Source organism: Mesitornis unicolor, unplaced genomic scaffold (genome assembly GCF_000695765.1).
Source record: "Mesitornis unicolor isolate BGI_N332 unplaced genomic scaffold, ASM69576v1 scaffold15181, whole genome shotgun sequence".
NCBI classification, from domain to species: Eukaryota; Metazoa; Chordata; class Aves; order Mesitornithiformes; family Mesitornithidae; genus Mesitornis; species Mesitornis unicolor.
The window spans coordinates 26,395-44,463 of record NW_010165906.1 but is presented as its reverse complement, the minus strand read 5'-3'; the positions used below and the strand labels follow the sequence as shown (position 1 = coordinate 44,463).

General features: G+C 36.7%; 1 protein-coding gene across 1 annotated transcript in view; it reads left to right on the top strand.

The window, feature by feature from the left end:
• Positions 1–2,549: 2,549 nt before the first annotated feature.
• The window catches only part of MYOM2 (myomesin 2), a gene marked incomplete at both ends in the record, with an annotated part of 41,718 nt that continues 26,198 nt past the window's right edge, over positions 2,550–18,069 (top strand). The window contains 8 exons of the mRNA XM_010194790.1: positions 2,550–2,669; positions 2,750–2,800; positions 3,082–3,246; positions 7,391–7,552; positions 9,530–9,671; positions 11,137–11,336; positions 12,482–12,535; positions 15,605–15,732. Coding sequence (XP_010193092.1) covers positions 2,550–2,669; positions 2,750–2,800; positions 3,082–3,246; positions 7,391–7,552; positions 9,530–9,671; positions 11,137–11,336; positions 12,482–12,535; positions 15,605–15,732 — 1,022 coding nt within the window. The remainder of the gene's footprint in view (positions 2,670–2,749; positions 2,801–3,081; positions 3,247–7,390; positions 7,553–9,529; positions 9,672–11,136; positions 11,337–12,481; positions 12,536–15,604; positions 15,733–18,069) is intronic.

Sequence of the window (18,069 nt, the reverse complement as noted above, 5' to 3'; positions counted from 1 at the left end):
TTTACGTGAGAGAACAACTACAGTGTATTGAATACATATTGTATGTTATTAAATATAATATGTACTATGTACCATTTACTGTATACTCTATATAATCTTCTTAAAGTAGGGATGTAGTGCAGAGTGGTAGGAACACCTTGCAGTTCCAATACAGTCAATACTGCAATGCTGCTTCCTGTAAGAAATTTTTGAGATGCCTCATTTGTTCTTAGCTTTTTTCATTATAGCAAGACACTGTACTGGGTTGTGAGAAACGTATGAATTATGTACATTTCATTATAGAGACATTATAAGATGTCCTAGGAAAGAAGACTGCAGTTTTACTGCAGTTTTGCATTGCCTTCGGCATTTTATTACTCAAATATTAGACAGTGTGAAACTGGGATAGTAAGAAAACAATTCTTGTTTTTAAGAAGATAGTGCAAAGAAATGCCACCAAGCTCGACAGTTTTCAAGCAAGACCAGAATCAGTTAAGCTATCTATATCATCTATCATATATATATATCATCTATATCTGTATCTGTATCTGTATCTGTATCTATATCTATCTGTGAACAGGTGTTGGCATTTTTTTAAATCCTTCCTGAAAACAAAACAAAACAAAAATACTGAATAATATTGAGCCTACTACTTCAATTAAACTATTTTTCAGACTTTGCCTGTCAAAGCTGTAATAGGGTGCTCAAGAGCTTCATACCCAACTGCAGGCTTTTTGATTAAGTGGTCTAATCTTAGAACTTACCTCTCTAGCTTTGATAATTAATTGTATGATAAACTTTGTAGTTTACCTCTCAATTTTGTGAAATGTGTGGCTGAAGATTAGCCTCCAGGAGGAGCTGTTAGTCCTGTATGTTTAGAGAAATAGATCTCAATTTAATACAGCTTTCATCAACTTGTGTTGTGGATACCACAGTGCAGATAGTATCATTTTTGTGATATGACACTGTCCAGAATATATGCAAGAGCCGAAAAATAGGTGTCTGATGAGCCTGTCACAGGTGCTGCATACCCCCAAATTGGTATTCTGTTATGCAATTTACATCAAACACTTTTACATATTCTTTCTTCTATCACACCCAGGATATACGACCTCTTAGAAGACAAGTGCAACCAGAATTTCAACCCTTTCATCTGGCAGTTGCCAAAAAGATACAAATTTGTTCTTCTGAGAGGAAACTAAGTGCGTGCATGCAGAACATTATATCTCATCACTGGAAATTTCAGAGTGGCCTCCATTAAATGCAGTTCTAAATGAACTACACAGAAGCAGGATTTAATTTTGTGTTTCAGACAGCACTTTGATTAGCTGATGGTTCAACCTAATAGAAATTACAAGAAATAAGAAAAATCAACAATTTTGTTTGACAGATATATTGCAGAATACTTGGCTAATGGAAAAGTTAAAAAAAAATTGAATTGGACCAAAAATAGTTTTATTCATTCAAAGCCAAAATGTTTTATTTAATATTACAGTATTTAGTATGTTTCTGAAAACAAAGGAGAAGTAAATTCTGAAATTATTATCTTAAATTGAAATATTAATTCTGAAATGTAAAAAATGTAATACTCCCTTTTTCAAAATAGTTTTTCCATTCAGACTAAGTTCTTTCAACAAAATAGAGGAATCTCATTCTACCAAATCTAAATTTTACAAAACAATAGTCCAAAATATTTTTAACTTTTTTTGAGTCAGTAGTCACTTTATATTTATTGGAAACATAGCAAATAAATGTATTTCAACTGTAAATTTGAGGACTTGAACAAAAAATATATTTGCATATAGTTTAGTTTCCTTTACTTCAATTTGATGTCAATAGTTCTTCTCCTAACTGACCCCATTTTAAATAAGAAAAGAACTGGGACATCAAAGTTTGTACCTATATCTTAGCATCTGGCCATATATTTGCTAATGTGGTTTCCTCATCAAGGAAGGATGTAGTAAGTGAGAAAATCCATCACTGGGTCTTATTTTACCTGAAGTAACTATTTTTAACTGTATTTTTCATTATATTGACCCTTCATAATAAATATATTTTCTCACTAAAAACATATCAAGCCAAAACATATTATGCCAGAACAATTTTAGTCAGTTTCTCTGGTTTTATTTCATTCCCTCTGGCCTCCCTGAGAGATATGAGAGAGGCAAAAAATGCCAGTATCTGCCTGTTGGGAATAGCCATAGGAGGAGGAATTTCTGCAAACATCACATGTACTTTTAATCCATGTCTCTTTCTTAAAATATGTGGCAGAAGGGCAAGACAGATTAAGGAAAAAGGTTACATACAGAAGGAGAATAACCAGACTGGCATCCTCCAGCTATCTTCTTTTGATCATTGTCTAAAGGTCATTTTCAGTTTGCTCAAGTTAATGCAGCCTGCACACTAAGCTGTGATAAAACTGCAGCAAAAACCAGTACCAATCTTCTGATTGTCTTTCATCAACATCTTGCACTGTGTGACACCAGAAAAGAGCTTTATACACTTTCCTTGGAGTTAATGTAGCTTAGTTTGTAATATCAATCATTAAGATAATTTGTATTTGCATAAAGAGTCATCTGTTGTCCTCCTTCCCCTTTCTAGAGCTGATTTTGATGATTCTGCTACCTATTCAGCAGTTGCGACAAATGTCCATGGGCAGGCATCAACTAATTGTGCTGTGATTGTGCGAAGTAAGTCCTACTTTATGATTAAAACAAGAAATAAATATTATGCTCATGTCATTGAATGTTTATTTTATGTTTATTTACAGGATTCAGAGAGGATGAAGAGCCTCATCCAGCTGGGATAATGCCCTTCCACTGTAAGAACTTTTTTCTTTTTGCTCAGCTAGTTTATGTACTCTTATCAGAGTAATGCTTTACCGATGAGAAAATTGAGTACAACTTGCTGCTTCTGGCTTTGTTTTCTAAGCATTCAGTTACAACAGGAGCTGCCCAGATGCTTTTGCTGTCCTAGCTGCATCTCTAGATCAGCATACAGTATAATAAAGACCTCCATCTCCTGTTCAGATCAGACAGTAATCTATTTGTGCCAAGTTCAATTTACTTATACTCAAGAATGTTTTATTTTTCTCATGCATAGTGCCCCTCTCGTATGATGTTTGTTTCACTCACATTGATGTCCAGTTTCTGGAGAAGTTTGGAGTCACCTTTGGAACTGAAGGTGAAACACTGACACTGAAGTGTTCTATGTTGATCACCCCAGACCTGAAAAGACTACGACCTCGTGCTGAGTGGTATAGAGATGGTAAGTTAAAACGTTGAAGAGAAGCTACCTACAAAATCCTCAAGGAAACATTGAGGACACAAGTCAGGCTTAGAACCTGAGATTCTCAGATTTAATTCAGAGTAGAACAAATATCTCTAGTTAGAATTTATAGACCTGCACTGTCTTTCAATTAAGTGACTTGGTCAAACTTTTCTTGAGCGCACATTTACAGCAACAGGAGGTAACCTCATATTGTCTAATCACACAATAGTTAGAACATTTACTGACTAGGTGGAAATCCAAACTCACTTCGTAGATTTGACCATGAGTTATAATTGAATGCTGTAACCACTGAGCTGAAGGGTACTCACAGAGGAGTAAATCAAGGTTTGAAGCACTGAGGTGTGGGTGTGAGCCTCAAGGAAAATCTTATGCTGTGCCGAATAAAGCAATCTTAACTGAAAGTACTGAAAATAACATCACTGAAGCATATCATATACTCTGGTCGGTGGTACACAAACCCTGCATGAGTAGCACCACAGAAAGGTCTTGAAACATAAAGCTAACAACTTAAAATTTAACAGCTAGTGTGCTATTGTAGATGTTTAGTTCAACAGTTTTCATAAACCATGATCTCTGTGTAGAATTCTAAATGTAAATATTCTGCCTGAGGATTTAAGGAAGGCCTTGGCTATTTGTGAGTGGTGAGACCTTTCCCCAAAGGGACTACATTTGAGAATGGTGGACTCTCAAGACTGATTTTTGCATTGGTCCTGGGTAAGCTGGCAGAAATTTCCATAGCTGACAAAATGTGGTGCATAAACTAAGAAGTGACAGTAAGATTGATAAGGCAATCAAGAAAATTCAGGATTAGGAAAATCAGAAAAAGGATGCTTTTATTGCTGCTAGTTATACCTTTTGTTTCAATACACATCATATTTTTACATAGATTTGCATCTGATCCTTCAGGGAAAGGACTGCTATTTACTGTTTCGTTCCTGTTTGTCTATCACTGTGGATACATCATTGTGATGGAACTATTAGATGTTGCTAAAACAAAAAATATGAAATAATAAAAATGGCTTTTCTGTTTGGTGGCTAACCTAAAATCTAACACTCATCCTTCAACCCAGATTCTGTTCCCATTGAAATGTATAGGGATTTGTAATGACTGTAAATTATAGCTTATCTCATTCTAAGGTGAGCCATCCATTTCCATGGTACCTTTACTTTGTCTCCTACTGGGCCAAATTTCTCAAGGTGCCAAACCTCAGAAATTTCGGGTTTGGAACTGCTGATATGATGAACTGCTAATTTTCAAGGGATGATCTGTAATGTTCCACTAATCATCCAACATGAATTGTTCTTGCACTCTGGATAAGTGAAGCTTACAGCCCTTTCAGTTTAACCCTTCCTGATGCCAAGGTAATTTCCTCTTGATATGTGACAATATTATGCTCTTTGTTTTCCCCCTTATTTGACCTAAGTTTTCCCCCTCATTTGACCCTGTGAAAACCTGAGATGAAAACTTGGTCTCGATGAAGCCAATAGGTAAGTCAGATAGGCTTTCATCCCACTATCCTACTTATGTTACAGGAAATAAGATGATACAAACAAGCCTAGATTTGTCCTTTGTTTGCATATATGTGGATCTCTATATTTCCGAGAGGTGCACAGGTGCATCAGCTCATATAACTCATTCCCAAACACAGCAGGAATTCATGCACTATGAACCTTTGTTATGTGCTACCGTTCCCTGTGTTGAGTCTCTTGAGAGCTGGAGGCAGTACTTAAATGTAAACAATGCGAAGGTTAATAATTTGTTCAACACCATGTGTTTTAGATATTCTGGGTTGTTTTTTTCAAAAGTAATAATTTTACTCTTGCATTAATACAAACTGCATTTTCCCTAAAATTTTTCATTTCATGTTAATCAAATATTATTTACCTTTAATAATTATGCACAAGAGAAATGTGTGTTTATCCAGCATTAATAAGCTTCACATGAATGAACCTTATTGAGAATATCTACTAGAATCCTAGGGGTGTATAAGTCAAGGGAATCAAATATTCTAAAGTGGTTTGGGATTTGACAAACATGAATATGATGCCTATAATTCATGGACCACTTAGAACAATTTAAGATACTGAAAGAACTAAATCAAAATAATATTTCAGGAATGTGTATCTAATCTGGATATGAGTTCAGCTGGTAACAGGAACTTTCTGTTATTGATCTCTAATGAAATATAAACATTATAAAGCTACATGCACCAGCATTCTGCAGCCATTTATACTGCAATCTAGAATAAAATAATTGAATTCAGAAGTTAAAATCATGGAGAACAGAATTTAGCTGAAACTTCAGCAGACTAAAATACATGATGAAAAGAAGTTTCAGTATATAGTAATTCCCTACTCTTTATATGAATTTTCAGCAGAGTACTGTTTTAGGAAAATTATCTTATGTACTGAAAACATCATGTGAGGCTTGAGTCACACTGCCTGTGAGGGTTAGTCTCCTAAAAGCTCATTCTTTGGTAAATACTGGCAGAAGTGACAGAGCACAATGTGTGAATAGACTGGGAATTTGAGTGCAGTAATGAGACCGTGTAATTGTAATACTGTTGTGATGGCAGATGCATGAATACCTGCTCTATTAGAACATCTGAATATGTCTGTGGCCTCAAAAGTTTACTCCTTTTCTTGGCTTTTCTAGAAAGTTTTCCATCCAGACTGCATTAAAAAAAGAGAGCTCCTGCTTTCTTAGGGGGTCTAGTGGTTCTTTGGACTTCTGTGAAGGAGAGAAATTTTTCTGTTCTTTCCAAACATTACTGCCTCCACAGTGACAGGAAAAGGGTGGAAATGGATGTTTTTGGCCTTAATAGACAATTCAGACTTGCTTACAGTTTCTATATATTCAAACTGGAGTGTCTACCATTCCACTTAAACTTGGAGTCTAAATAAGTGACCTACTTTTCAGTAGTGCTGGTCATTCAGCATTGTTTTTTCTTCAGGATTTTCCACAGAACTTGTGCATTAGTTAAAGTTTCTATGTGAAGACATTTTCTGCTTTCATTTAAAGCACTTCATGTCTCTCTACACAAAGTCTCAATACCATTGTGACATGCATGACAGAAAGGGGGCATGCAGATTTTCTGTGTAAGGATCTCATGATTAAGGATCTCATGGGAAGGAATGTGACTGAATTTACATTGTACACTTCTCAGAAAACAACTGTCTGCTTAGGTAATTATGTAATTTACTGCTGTAAGTTTTAGTAGTGTGTGCCTTCCAGATGCTTTATTATCTGAATGTGTGTCATTTTTTCATACTTTCTTATGCAATGCAGCTGGTAGGTGGAAAAACTGATTCCTTTGCAAGTGTCTGCTCTGAAGTGTGTTTAAGCAACAGAATAATAAAAATTTATAGATATTCAGCTCCTTTAAATACAGTTCTGCTGCATTGATTACAATAAATTAGCATGCAGTAGGTCTTAGTGAGTTAAAAATAAAAAATAATCCAATCAACTATTAAAAGGTGTGATACAAAAAAGTCCCTTGGCTAGCATAAAATATCCCACTCATTCTTTTGCTCTGGTTTTACGATGCAATCAGATTAATTTGCATTAATGAGGGGTCACCACCTCTCACCTGTGAGAGATTCAAATTTAATTTTATTCACTGCTCAACAGGCATGCCTTGAAGATTAAATTTGGTATATATTTATAGCAGTCTTCAGATTAATCTGAAATCTGGTTTTTAAACTTGAAGGAAGAAATTGAGTAATCTGACATTTGACCTGAATGGGTAGGAAAAGTTATTAAAAATGAAACTAAGTTCCACTCTACATTCATCAGAGTATATCACAGGTTTTCATGTCATTGTTTCAAAATGTGGATAATATTTTTCTCTGTCAGTGTATTAAAACTTATAGTGATGGAAATTCTGTTGCCGGCACTGCATAGGGTAATCTGACACCTCATATTCTCTAACATTCACTGATGAAATAAGTTTAGAGAAATGCAGCTTACTCTGTAGTGTTCTCATAGCATCAAAGCACCGTCTCTCTGAATAAAGCCAGCATAAAGGTTAGTTTGTGCCCTTGATTAGCACAGAGCTGCACTAGAATGTAGGTTGCTTTGTACAGCATAGTAATGTGTCTGATGGGACTTCTCTTCCAGATGTGCTGATAAAGGAATCCAAGTGGACGAAGTTATATTTTGGAGAAGGGCAGGCAGCTCTGTCCTTTACCCATCTGAACAAAGATGATGAAGGTTTATATACCCTGCGTATGGTTACGAAAGGTGGAGTGAGTGAATACAGTGCATACCTGTTTGTCAGAGGTAAACTTTTAATCTGTTTCTTGGGGAGAAATTAAAAAGAGCAGTAGAAAGATTAATTTTATTAAACAATTCCTTGTATTGACTGAAGTGCAAAAGAAATCCAGCCTTGTGGTATTTTATAGTAATTTGATTTAGTAGTCCGTGCTAGGAAAAACAGTCACCTTACATTAATAGGGAGCTTTGAGAGGACCATACTCCTGAGGACATTTTCTTACCTGAAGAACCAGATAAATCATTCTTCTGAAGAAACTGCTTATTTCTTTCTTTGTCATCCCCTTTCCTGGTAGGATATAAACACCTTTGCATACTACCAGTCCTCTAGGGATTGGCAACTGGGAATGAGCCTTGTTAAGCACTCTCATATCCTGTACCTGGCCTTAAGGGGAGGCACAAGAAAGCAAATTAAGTATTTTCATCACTATACCAGTCACAGTCATCTCAATAATCAGAGAAGAGAAGCAAAGTAAGAAATTATCTCACTGAAGAAAAACAGTTTTCACAAGGGACACAGATAAAAGGAGATATATGTATTAAAATAGAAAAAAGGTCAGTATTTTCCCTCACATTTGCATACACAACTCTCAATGAAGTGAGAATTAGCTTCCACATGCTCTAGAATCATAGAATCATTAAGGTTGGAGAAGACCTTTAAGATCATCAAGTCCAACCGTTAACCCAGAACCACTGTGCCCGCTAAACTAAGCCAAACTTAATTTTCACTTTTTAATTTTTTTCATTGAAAGATTAAAATATCTCTCGCTGAGCAGTTCTTTCGCTCTCTTAAATATGTTGGACAGCATCCTTGATGGTGGCAAACTGGAGTGTCCCTGCTGATGCTATTGAAACTGTATTAATTTTAAACCTCTTTCTTCTTGGAAATGTATTGGAACATAAGTGTCTTGCAAAAGTGTCATCCAAGCAGTTTGTGTGGGGTTGAAGGACATGAATGTTTTTTCAGGGGGTTGAGATCCATCTTCCTCACAGGACTAGTGCAAGGTCTTCATCAGCTTTGCAATGTTCTGCACAAGCCACTCTGCCACCCTGATCTCACTGGAAACAATTTGCTAAAGCTTTCTGTTTCCCAATTACCTTCTAAGAAAAAAGGTACCCAGGTGAAAAAGGCCCACTAATGTGTAATAACTTTCCTAGAAGATTTTTGTTGTAGTAGTGGGTCAATTTTAAGTACCTCTATTGTCCATTTTATACTATGTCTGATCCCTTTGCATGCATAGGATGCTGAACTTGAGCTATATCCTATGGACTCTCTAGTGTCCTCTGCTAGCCTTTCTCTTGCCTTTTTCATGTAGGCTGTGATCTAATACTAAGCACCAGCAACCTCACAACTGATTGCAATTAGATTCTATAAATTTAGACTTTATGGAGAATGATTTTATGTTATAGAAATGTTTCTTTGAAGGTCAAGAACTTTAGCTGTTAGGAGACTTCATTAGGAGTTGTGGGTCCACATCAGTAACACCTCTCAAAATAAAGCCACAGAAGGTTATCTTAATGGTTATGCCTGCTGGTATTTTAAGACTTCAGAGAAAATGTAGCCTTAGAAATGTACCAGGAGTTTGCAAATTTTTTCTTCCTTAAGAGATTTATTTTCCTCATGTGCATGTTTTTTACTGAGTACCTTGGTCTGATCAGTGATCCACTGAGCTACAGCTTTTAGTGGGAAAGAACATCAAAAACACATGGGGTAGCTAGGCTTTTAATTCTCAGGAAAAGTAATGGATGTTTGATGCCTAAACCACTTTTCTGCCCTCAAAAATATCCCTGAACATTTTTATCTATGTGGGGTTATAGACGTTATGAGCCTTATCCACTAGCGCAGTGAATTAGTGTGTAATGAAATCTTTGGGCTCCCATTCAGATAAACAAATAGCAGAGTGAACTGGAAACCTCAATTTTTCCTTCGTGGTAGATTTCAGAGAAGTCCATTTTAAAACTCATTCATTTTTATTTGTGGTCTAGATGCTGATGCATTGATTGCAGGAGCACCGGGAGCACCAATGGATGTTACATGCCATGATGCTAACAGAGACTATGTTATTGTTACCTGGAAACCACCTAACACAACCAGTGAGAGCCCAGTCATTGGATATTTTGTTGACAAGTATGTAAACATTGGGATTTATTGTATTTTGTTCATTGCCAAAAACATATATATACTGAAGAAAAAAACCCTATTATATCCTTCAAAACATGAGTTCTTTAGATATATTTTTATGGACCTTAGGCACTGGGATTCAGTTCCCTACTGTGTTAAATTACTCAATTGTTTCCTGGCAAACTTTTGCCCAGGTGATCTAGTACCTTCACAGGTAATTCTGGGTATAGTCTGGGAGTTAATGAGGGTCAGGGTCTATTCCCAGTAATCATTTGCAGGCAGCCACACTTTATCAGACACTGAAAATGTTCAATAGTGTGGATGTGGCCAAATCAGAGTATGAGCCTTGGCAATAATTAACTTATAGAAGCCAGAATTCATGGGCATTTTGAATCAGATTTAGTCTCTTTAACAGTACAAAAGCTGAAATTAGAAATTATTACATTATTTTTTTATTTCTGCCTTCCTTGTGGTACACCAGGAACTCAAGATATAGGTTCCCAGGAGCTGGTAGTTTAAAACAGAATGGGAGTCCTCTCTCCTCCAGTCTGCTTTGCACTTTGCTGGGGTTCCAGCCCAGTGCAGGCATCCCAGGATCAGGGTATCCAAGCACTATTTTGCATGTCTCCCACTGAAGTGCATTCCTTTCCCCTTGTAGTCAGAGCAGAACATCTGATCCTCAGTGTCTGAAACTGTCAGTTAGCAAAAACATTACTGAAATAATTTCATACTCCTCTACATTTAAAAGCAACATTTGTAGCTCATAGCTATTTGCTACTCTGTAATTTGGTCTAGCTCAGAGACAACTGTCTGAGAATTGCTGGAAAATGTTGGCTTATGAATGGCAGTCAGTATAAGGAAATTAACTCAAGCCCTGAGGACTCTACCATTTATATCCAATTTGTGCAGTGCATAGACCATGGGAGTATTTCACCTATTTTGTGTCTAATCTAGTCAGCTGTGCCTTTTGACATTTTGCTTGGATTACTGCAGCACCAAGGAGCCCTTGATCGTGACCCTACTTTTCCTGGCACTATCAGGGCAAAAGGTAGTCTTTTCCACAAAAGTTTGTAGCACTAGGACATAAAACAGACATGTACGCACAAAAGAGCCAATATGAGGACATCATGCTGCTTCTGGATGACTCCTGCACTCTGTAGGAGGCCCAATCATTGTTGGAAGGAAAAGCACAAAGATGCTTGCTTAAAAAATATGACAAGAAAGAGACTGAAAAGATTAGGTGAAGGTTGCAATTTCAACGTGTTCTGTGGGGATGTATGTTAAAAATAAAAGTGACTAACTTGTTCTTTATATGACAAGGAAAAGAACCAAATGGAGTTATAATCAAACCAAATGGTTTAGTTCCTTAACTTAGTGAGGATGACTTCTGTGATTCTGAATTGATGTGTGTAGCATGGTATATGTTTACTGTGGGGTGATACTGATAAATGCTGTCTTCTGCTACTCCAAGATGTGAAGTAGGTTTGGAAAACTGGGTCCAGTGCAATGATGCTCCTGTAAAAGTCTGCAAGTATCCTGTGACTGGTCTTTACGAGGGACGATCTTACATATTCCGTGTGAGAGCAGTGAACAGTGCTGGCATTAGCAGGCCTTCTCGAGTCTCTGAACCAGTTGCAGCTCTTGATCCCATTGACCTGGAAAGAACACAAAGTAGGTCATACAAGGCTGAAACAGATGTTGAATATTTGATCCTTTTTTTTCTTTTCCAGATTCTGTTTTCTTAGTTAACCTAAAAAGCAGAGTTTGTTTCTTCCTTTGATTGACTATCTCACTAATTTGAAGGTGGGGGATTTAGCTAGAATGTCAAGGTCCATTCAGACAGTTTGTTAGGACTTGGGAACTCCTTCTCAATTATGGCTGGTTTTGCTTAGTTTTAAACACAGACGCTCATTGTCACAAGGAGCAACATTTTCAAAAGAGGTAATATGTCCTGGAAGCTTTTATCATTTGCACTGGGAGATGGGTCCCAGTTTGCTGGTAGTAACTTTTGAAAAAACTATTTAATATATCTGTTTTAGTTAAAGAAAATATAAAAAATGTCATATGAATTCACTGGCCTGCAAACTTGTATTTTTCCACTTTTTTTTCCTCTTCACTGAGTACTGGCAGTACTGGCACAAAGCCACTGCACTACAGGATGGGGACTCTGTAGTACTGTGACTTTTCTGCCAGATGGAAAAAGTGAGTCTAATGAACAAGCTCTTTCTGAAAGCCAGTCTTATGCTCAAGGCCACTGCAGACTGCAAAGAAGCCTTATGAGAGCTTCTCCATGAACAGAGTAAGCTGGCTTGCTCTGGGGAGTAGTTTTATTGATTTAGCCTTGTCCTAAAGCCCTGTGCAGATTCCGTATATCGTGTGCTTGCACACCTTCTGTTTTGTGTGCTTTTTTTACTCAGAGGGGAATTAAACTCATTATGAGGACTGCAGAGCACTGCCTCAATGTTGCTTGTAAAATCTGAGTTTAATATGTTATGTTTCCATTAGCTTTGTGATTAATTCCTATAACGAAATTCCAATTCATGATACAATTGTTTACTAATCTGCCACAGAACTGAATCCATCTACTGTGAGTATGATTCTTGCTTTCTAGCACTGTCTTATCATGCTCTGTTTTCTTATGAAAGTGAATGAAGCAATGTATGACTTTGAGTTGACTCCATCTTTGGAAAGATTTAATAGCAAGCTTGTAGAAATAGAGGTATACCGGCTTTTGAACAGCTGGTGAACAATAATTTGGAAAATTTGCAAATATATTAAACTGGTTCAAGAAACTGATTGAATATTTTGATTAACAGCTATTCATGTGGATGAAGGGAGAAAGATTGTGATCAGCAAGGATGACCTTGAAGGTATGTAGCATTTCTCTGATTTCAGTCCATCTGTTTATATCCCAGAAATTTAGCATTATAATTAGAAACATAGCTTGAAAAGAAATCAAAGTAGTGAGTAAACTCTTTATAATAATAAATAAAGACAGAAATTCTGGCTTGCAAGTCTGAGAGAACACAAGTGAAAGCTGAGGTCTAAAAGGACAGAGAACATCACACCCTCAACAGCATTACTTTCATTGTGTGCTGACCACATCTCACCTTTTTGCTTTGCTAGTGCTAAGCTGAGTTTAAGCAACTGAACATTGCATTTGATAATCCCCATTTCCCTTTCTCCTATTCTTGTGGGAGCTAAATACAGTTTTATAAACTGAATTTGATGATCTGAGCAAGTTATTCTCATTTTAATAAAAACTTATGCAATTAATTCCAATTCTTTTATTAATACATCTGGTTGAAAAAAGAGGTTCTTAAGGTTAAGGTTATACCCTAAATATTGTTTGTCCTCAGAAGAACTGGAAAGATCACTGCCAACTTTTGAGATAAAGCCTGAAATTCTTCTGTATTTGGTTATTTCTATGTGTAGTGATTTTTTGGGGAGCTTGGATAATGGTCTTCTTTTTACTTAAACTGTCAAAAATGTTAACTATAGTGGCTAAGTAGTAAAAAAACCCCTCTACCACAAAGATTGTAAAGCTGTAACACAATTAATAACATAGTGAAAAAAAAAAAACATCTGAGAACAGGTGTAGTTTGAAGGAGAATCAGACATTAAATGTTTTCTCCAGTGCACACACAGGATAGATGAAGTTTCTCTGTTTCTGCAGTGCTACCCTAAATGAAGTGATATGGACATTGTACAATCCGAAACACGTTATAGGATCAGAATACATTTGTCTTTCGTGTTTGGCTTCCAAGAACATACTCCTGCTCTCAGCATTGCCTGAGAATGATTGGAAATATTAAATGACTACTCTGGCATAAGCATGAATAATAATATTTGGACTTCTGTTTCATGAAGTTGCATATTTAATAAAGGAGTACGAATATCCAAATACCATTGTTTATATAGATCATTACTTTAATCTGCAAGATAGGAGACCATTTCTGAAAAAGAGATCACACTGATCACAAATGGATTTCATTTTTTAGGGCCAGATGACCTTCCATTCTAAGACAGCAGGCTGTACCATCACGTCATATCATTAAAAACTATGTCAGCTTTGGGTTTTTTCAAGTATGTAAGAAAACATGTTGAGATTTAGTTATGTGAAACCAATTGGAAACCTTTTGACTTTATGTACTATGCTGTGAAGGATTATTGCAATTTTCTTGACTGTATGTAGCAATTTTATCTTAAACTCAGCCAATTCATGTGCCTTTCTTAAAGAAAAAGTGTGTTTGTAGGAAATAAAATATAAGAAAGCATTGAGGGAAAATAAATTTTCTCAGGACATGTCACTTTGCTTTTAAAAAAACCTGGTTTTGATTGGGAAACATATACAATAAAATAACTTCAGTGTTTGAGCCTGGTTACAGATATTTATAAACTGTTAAAATATCACTTCCATGATTTAGAGATTATTATTGAAACATTTTTCTCACTTTTGCTGTCAGATCCTGAGCTTTTAGAGGATATATAGGGATAGGATATATATAGGGCTACAAAGATGATCAAGGGAGTGGAGCATCTCCCTTATGAGGAGCGGCTGAGGGAGCTGGGTCTCTTTAGTTTGCAGAAGAGGAGACTGAGGGGAGACCTCATTCATGTTTATAAATATTTAAAGGGTGAGTGTCATGAGGATGGAGCCAGGCTCTTCTCGGTGACAAACAATGATAGGACAAGAGGTAATGGGCACAAGCTGGAACACAGGAGGTTCCACTTAAATTTGAGAAGAAACTTCTTCTCAGTGAGGGTGACAGAGCACTGGAACAGGCTGCCCAGAGAGGTTGTGGAGTCTCCTTCTCTGGAGACATTCAAAACCCGCCTGGACGCCTTCCTGTGCAACCTCATCTAGGTGTTCCTGCTCCGGCAGGGGGATTGGACTAGATGATCTTTTGAGGTCCCTTCCAATCCCTAACGTTCTGTGATTCTGTGATTCTGTGATATGCTCCTTGCTAGCCTGAGAAGTGGCAAAATGTACCTCAAAAGAGTGAAACTTTTTGCTTTCTCCATTGCAAGCCATAAAAATAAAGTATTTGTAGTATCTGCTGAGTTGCTATTTATGACCTGTTACCAAGAGGAAGCTTCTTCAGAGGTGTGTAGCTCTGCCTGAAGCTGTTCATCATAGGTGCAAGCCTCTCCTATCTACTGCTGTTTCACACCAATGTAATCCCTCAGATAGCAAAACCCTCTTCTTCTCATGCTGTGGTGGGTGAGCGTAACCACAAAGGCTCACTACTGGTTTCCTCTAGCCTGGCCCAGGGTACGCATGTCCTGCCTCACATTCCTGGTAACCCTGCAGGGTGAGTGGGGAGAAGGTTTTGAGCAGGACACAACTGGTGGAGTCACCAGGGGGCTGGTGACATATTTTTATGTCTCTGATACACAGATTTTAGAAGTGCTTTAAACTACACGACTGGCAGTGCTATCACATTACAGGTTACATTGCTAATAGGTTCTTCTTCCTTTAACGTTTTCTGCTTTGTTTTAAGCTGTTTTTCTCCTGACTGTACTTCCAGATATCTTCTTCTAGTCTAATTTCTTGTAATAACTCTTTGGACTTCTGTCTTTGATCAAAAAATATCTCTTATTTTCATGTAGTGAGTAGGTTTTTTCCGAGGCATTCTGCCCAGCAGATAGAAGTAATTCAAATGTGATCAAAGAAAGAAGTTGTGACAAATGCACCAGTTTTCAGGGGGCATATTTAACTTTTACTGAAAAAAATAAATAACTAACTTTTAATACTGATGCTTCATTTCTCAAAATTTAATTGAAGTGAGCAAGTGAACTACACAGATGACATCGTAGCCACTGATAACTGAGCATTGCATTACGGGGTGGGAGTTCAGAAAGATGAACTGTAGCATCAGTGCTGATCCAGGGGTTAATCTGCTGTTTAACACTTGCTACTTTTATTACTTTTCCAGGCGATATTCAGATTCCAGGCTCTCCCACCAATGTACATGCTTCAGAAATCAGCAAAACATATGTTGTACTCAGCTGGGATCCACCTGTTCCCCGTGGCAAGGAGCCACTGACGTATTTCATTGAGAAGGTACTGTACAGTGGCATTCAGCTGTAAGGTATTTTGTTGCTATGTGCAGTTACATTCAACTCATTTTTAGAACTACAGATGAACAATAAAACAAATACTTCCTGAGGTCTCGCAGGATTTGGTAATGGGATGTTAGAGAAGCACGGAGAATCAGAAGTCTTATTATATGATTTAATGAGCATTGAATTTCAAGGTCTGTGGAAAAGGATGCCCCTGTGGTATTTTCTTACTGCTGTCTAAAATGAGAACAAACTACATGTGTAAGGTAGTGGTTTAATGGAAAAGAAACATCTTAAGATTTCACAGTCCTACAAGCAAGACTGGAAGTTTAAAGTCTGCCTGTATTAAAGGGAAGTTTCTGGTTGTCCTGTGACAGAGCAAGGAAGTGACTCATAATTTGATCCTCATTTTCCTTTTTGCAGGGTTATGGCACCCTCTGCTATACCCTGACATTTCCAATTTAATCCCTGTAAGGTCAGTGGAGAGGCAGATGCCTGTCTGAAGTTCACTGCTCACTGGTAGTCTCTGAGGCTGCCTTTCTCTTCCCTTTGACTTGACAGAATACTTCAGTGATCACAGTAGGGGAGGTTTGTTCTTCTCCCATCTAAACTACTAAGATCTAGATACATCCATCCCCAAGTCAGGTTTCTAAATTAAGTGCATTGGATTACAGCCAGAGTTCATAATCTTTCCTCCTTGCTACGAAGTTTTGCTAGTAGGTAAATTAGGTCTCATACCTGACCTCTAAAACTCTTACGTGCCAAGCTATACTTAGTTTTTATGAATTATACCACTCGCATATGCCACCTCTTAACGATCTACAAACACTAAAAATGTCCATAAAACTGCCACACATTTAATTTGCATCTTGAATCTTGTGACAGCCTTTTCTCAGGCCCTTATCATCCAATTTTTTTCTTCTCACATCTGTCCAGCATGTTCCTCCAAAGTTCATTTCCCAGCCAGTCATTTTGTTCACAGCACTCCTCTTTTTCTAGCCTCAATCTTGTCTTTTCCTTTGCAGTCACATCAAAATCTCCACTTCAAAGGACCTTTATAGCCCATGTCTATGTTCTCTATCATCCATTACTTGCTGGGTGATGATGAATAGGTGTAAGGTGAAGTCCAGCCACTAGTTAAATTTTCCACCAAGCATGTCCATGATTTCTCCCACTCTGCCTTTCACATTCAAAAGAAGAAACAAAAATTTCCATAGAAATAAGTATCTAGTATTCATTCTATGCAATAAAATAACATGCCTTCCTTGTACTTATTCCCAGTTGCATACATCTGCTCTTATCTATAAATGTCAAGCATACTTACTTAAGGATTTTGAACCAGCTCTTGGCATGACAATAGCTCGTTTCTTTTTTTTTTCCAGAATATGCTGAAATAGCCCAGATGAAAAGCTCAGGTGTAGATTTCCATTGAGCGGACACCTATGCTCGATTAGTTGAATTTAATTTTAAGTATGATTTAGAAAATATATGTAGCTGTTTGTTTTACAGAAATAGCTTTATATAGCTAGAGAAACAGTATAGATCAGTGAGAATGATGAACAAACAAGTCTTAATTAAATGCCAAACTCACTGAGGGAAAGTGAGAATGAGGACTAAAAGGCTATTATTAGAAGAAAAGGTTCATTATACTAATTAACCTGAATTTGAAATCTTTCTACATATAAATAATTTATATATATGAATAGCTCAGTCATAGGTGAATGGTTCATTCACCTAGTTCATAGGTGAATGTTTGGCTTTTTTTGCTTTCCACAGTAATCTGTTAATTTAGAAAAGTACAATTTCTAATTCATTTATTTCAAATAAAGAAGACAGTCCTGAAGAATAAAAATGGTTTTTTTAAAGGCTTCAAGAAACACAAAATGGAAATGAGTTCTCCATGCTGTATGACAATGTTCAATCAAAATCATTATTTATTAGATAAATCAAACCAAAGTACAGAATAAAATGTGATGTTGATACTCTGTGAAAATGAAATGCAACAATTAATGATTTTCATACCAGAAAGTAAAATATATAGCAAAAAAAAATGTTTATTTCATATTTTCCATCATTTTATTATGAAGAAAATGGATGTTACTTTTCTTTTTTTCTTTTGAGAACACTGGGTGGGTTCAGCATCTATGAAAAATATGTTGATATATGAGATCCAACTGTTTACATTATTATTTATCTATAATGGGCTTCATTATATACAGGGTAGTTTCCAAGCACCCATGAAACACTGTTCCTCCTCTAAGAAGTTCACTGTCTATTGGGTTTTGTTCCCAAACTCTCTGTTCCAAAACGTTATAAACATTTAATTTGTACGCACCAT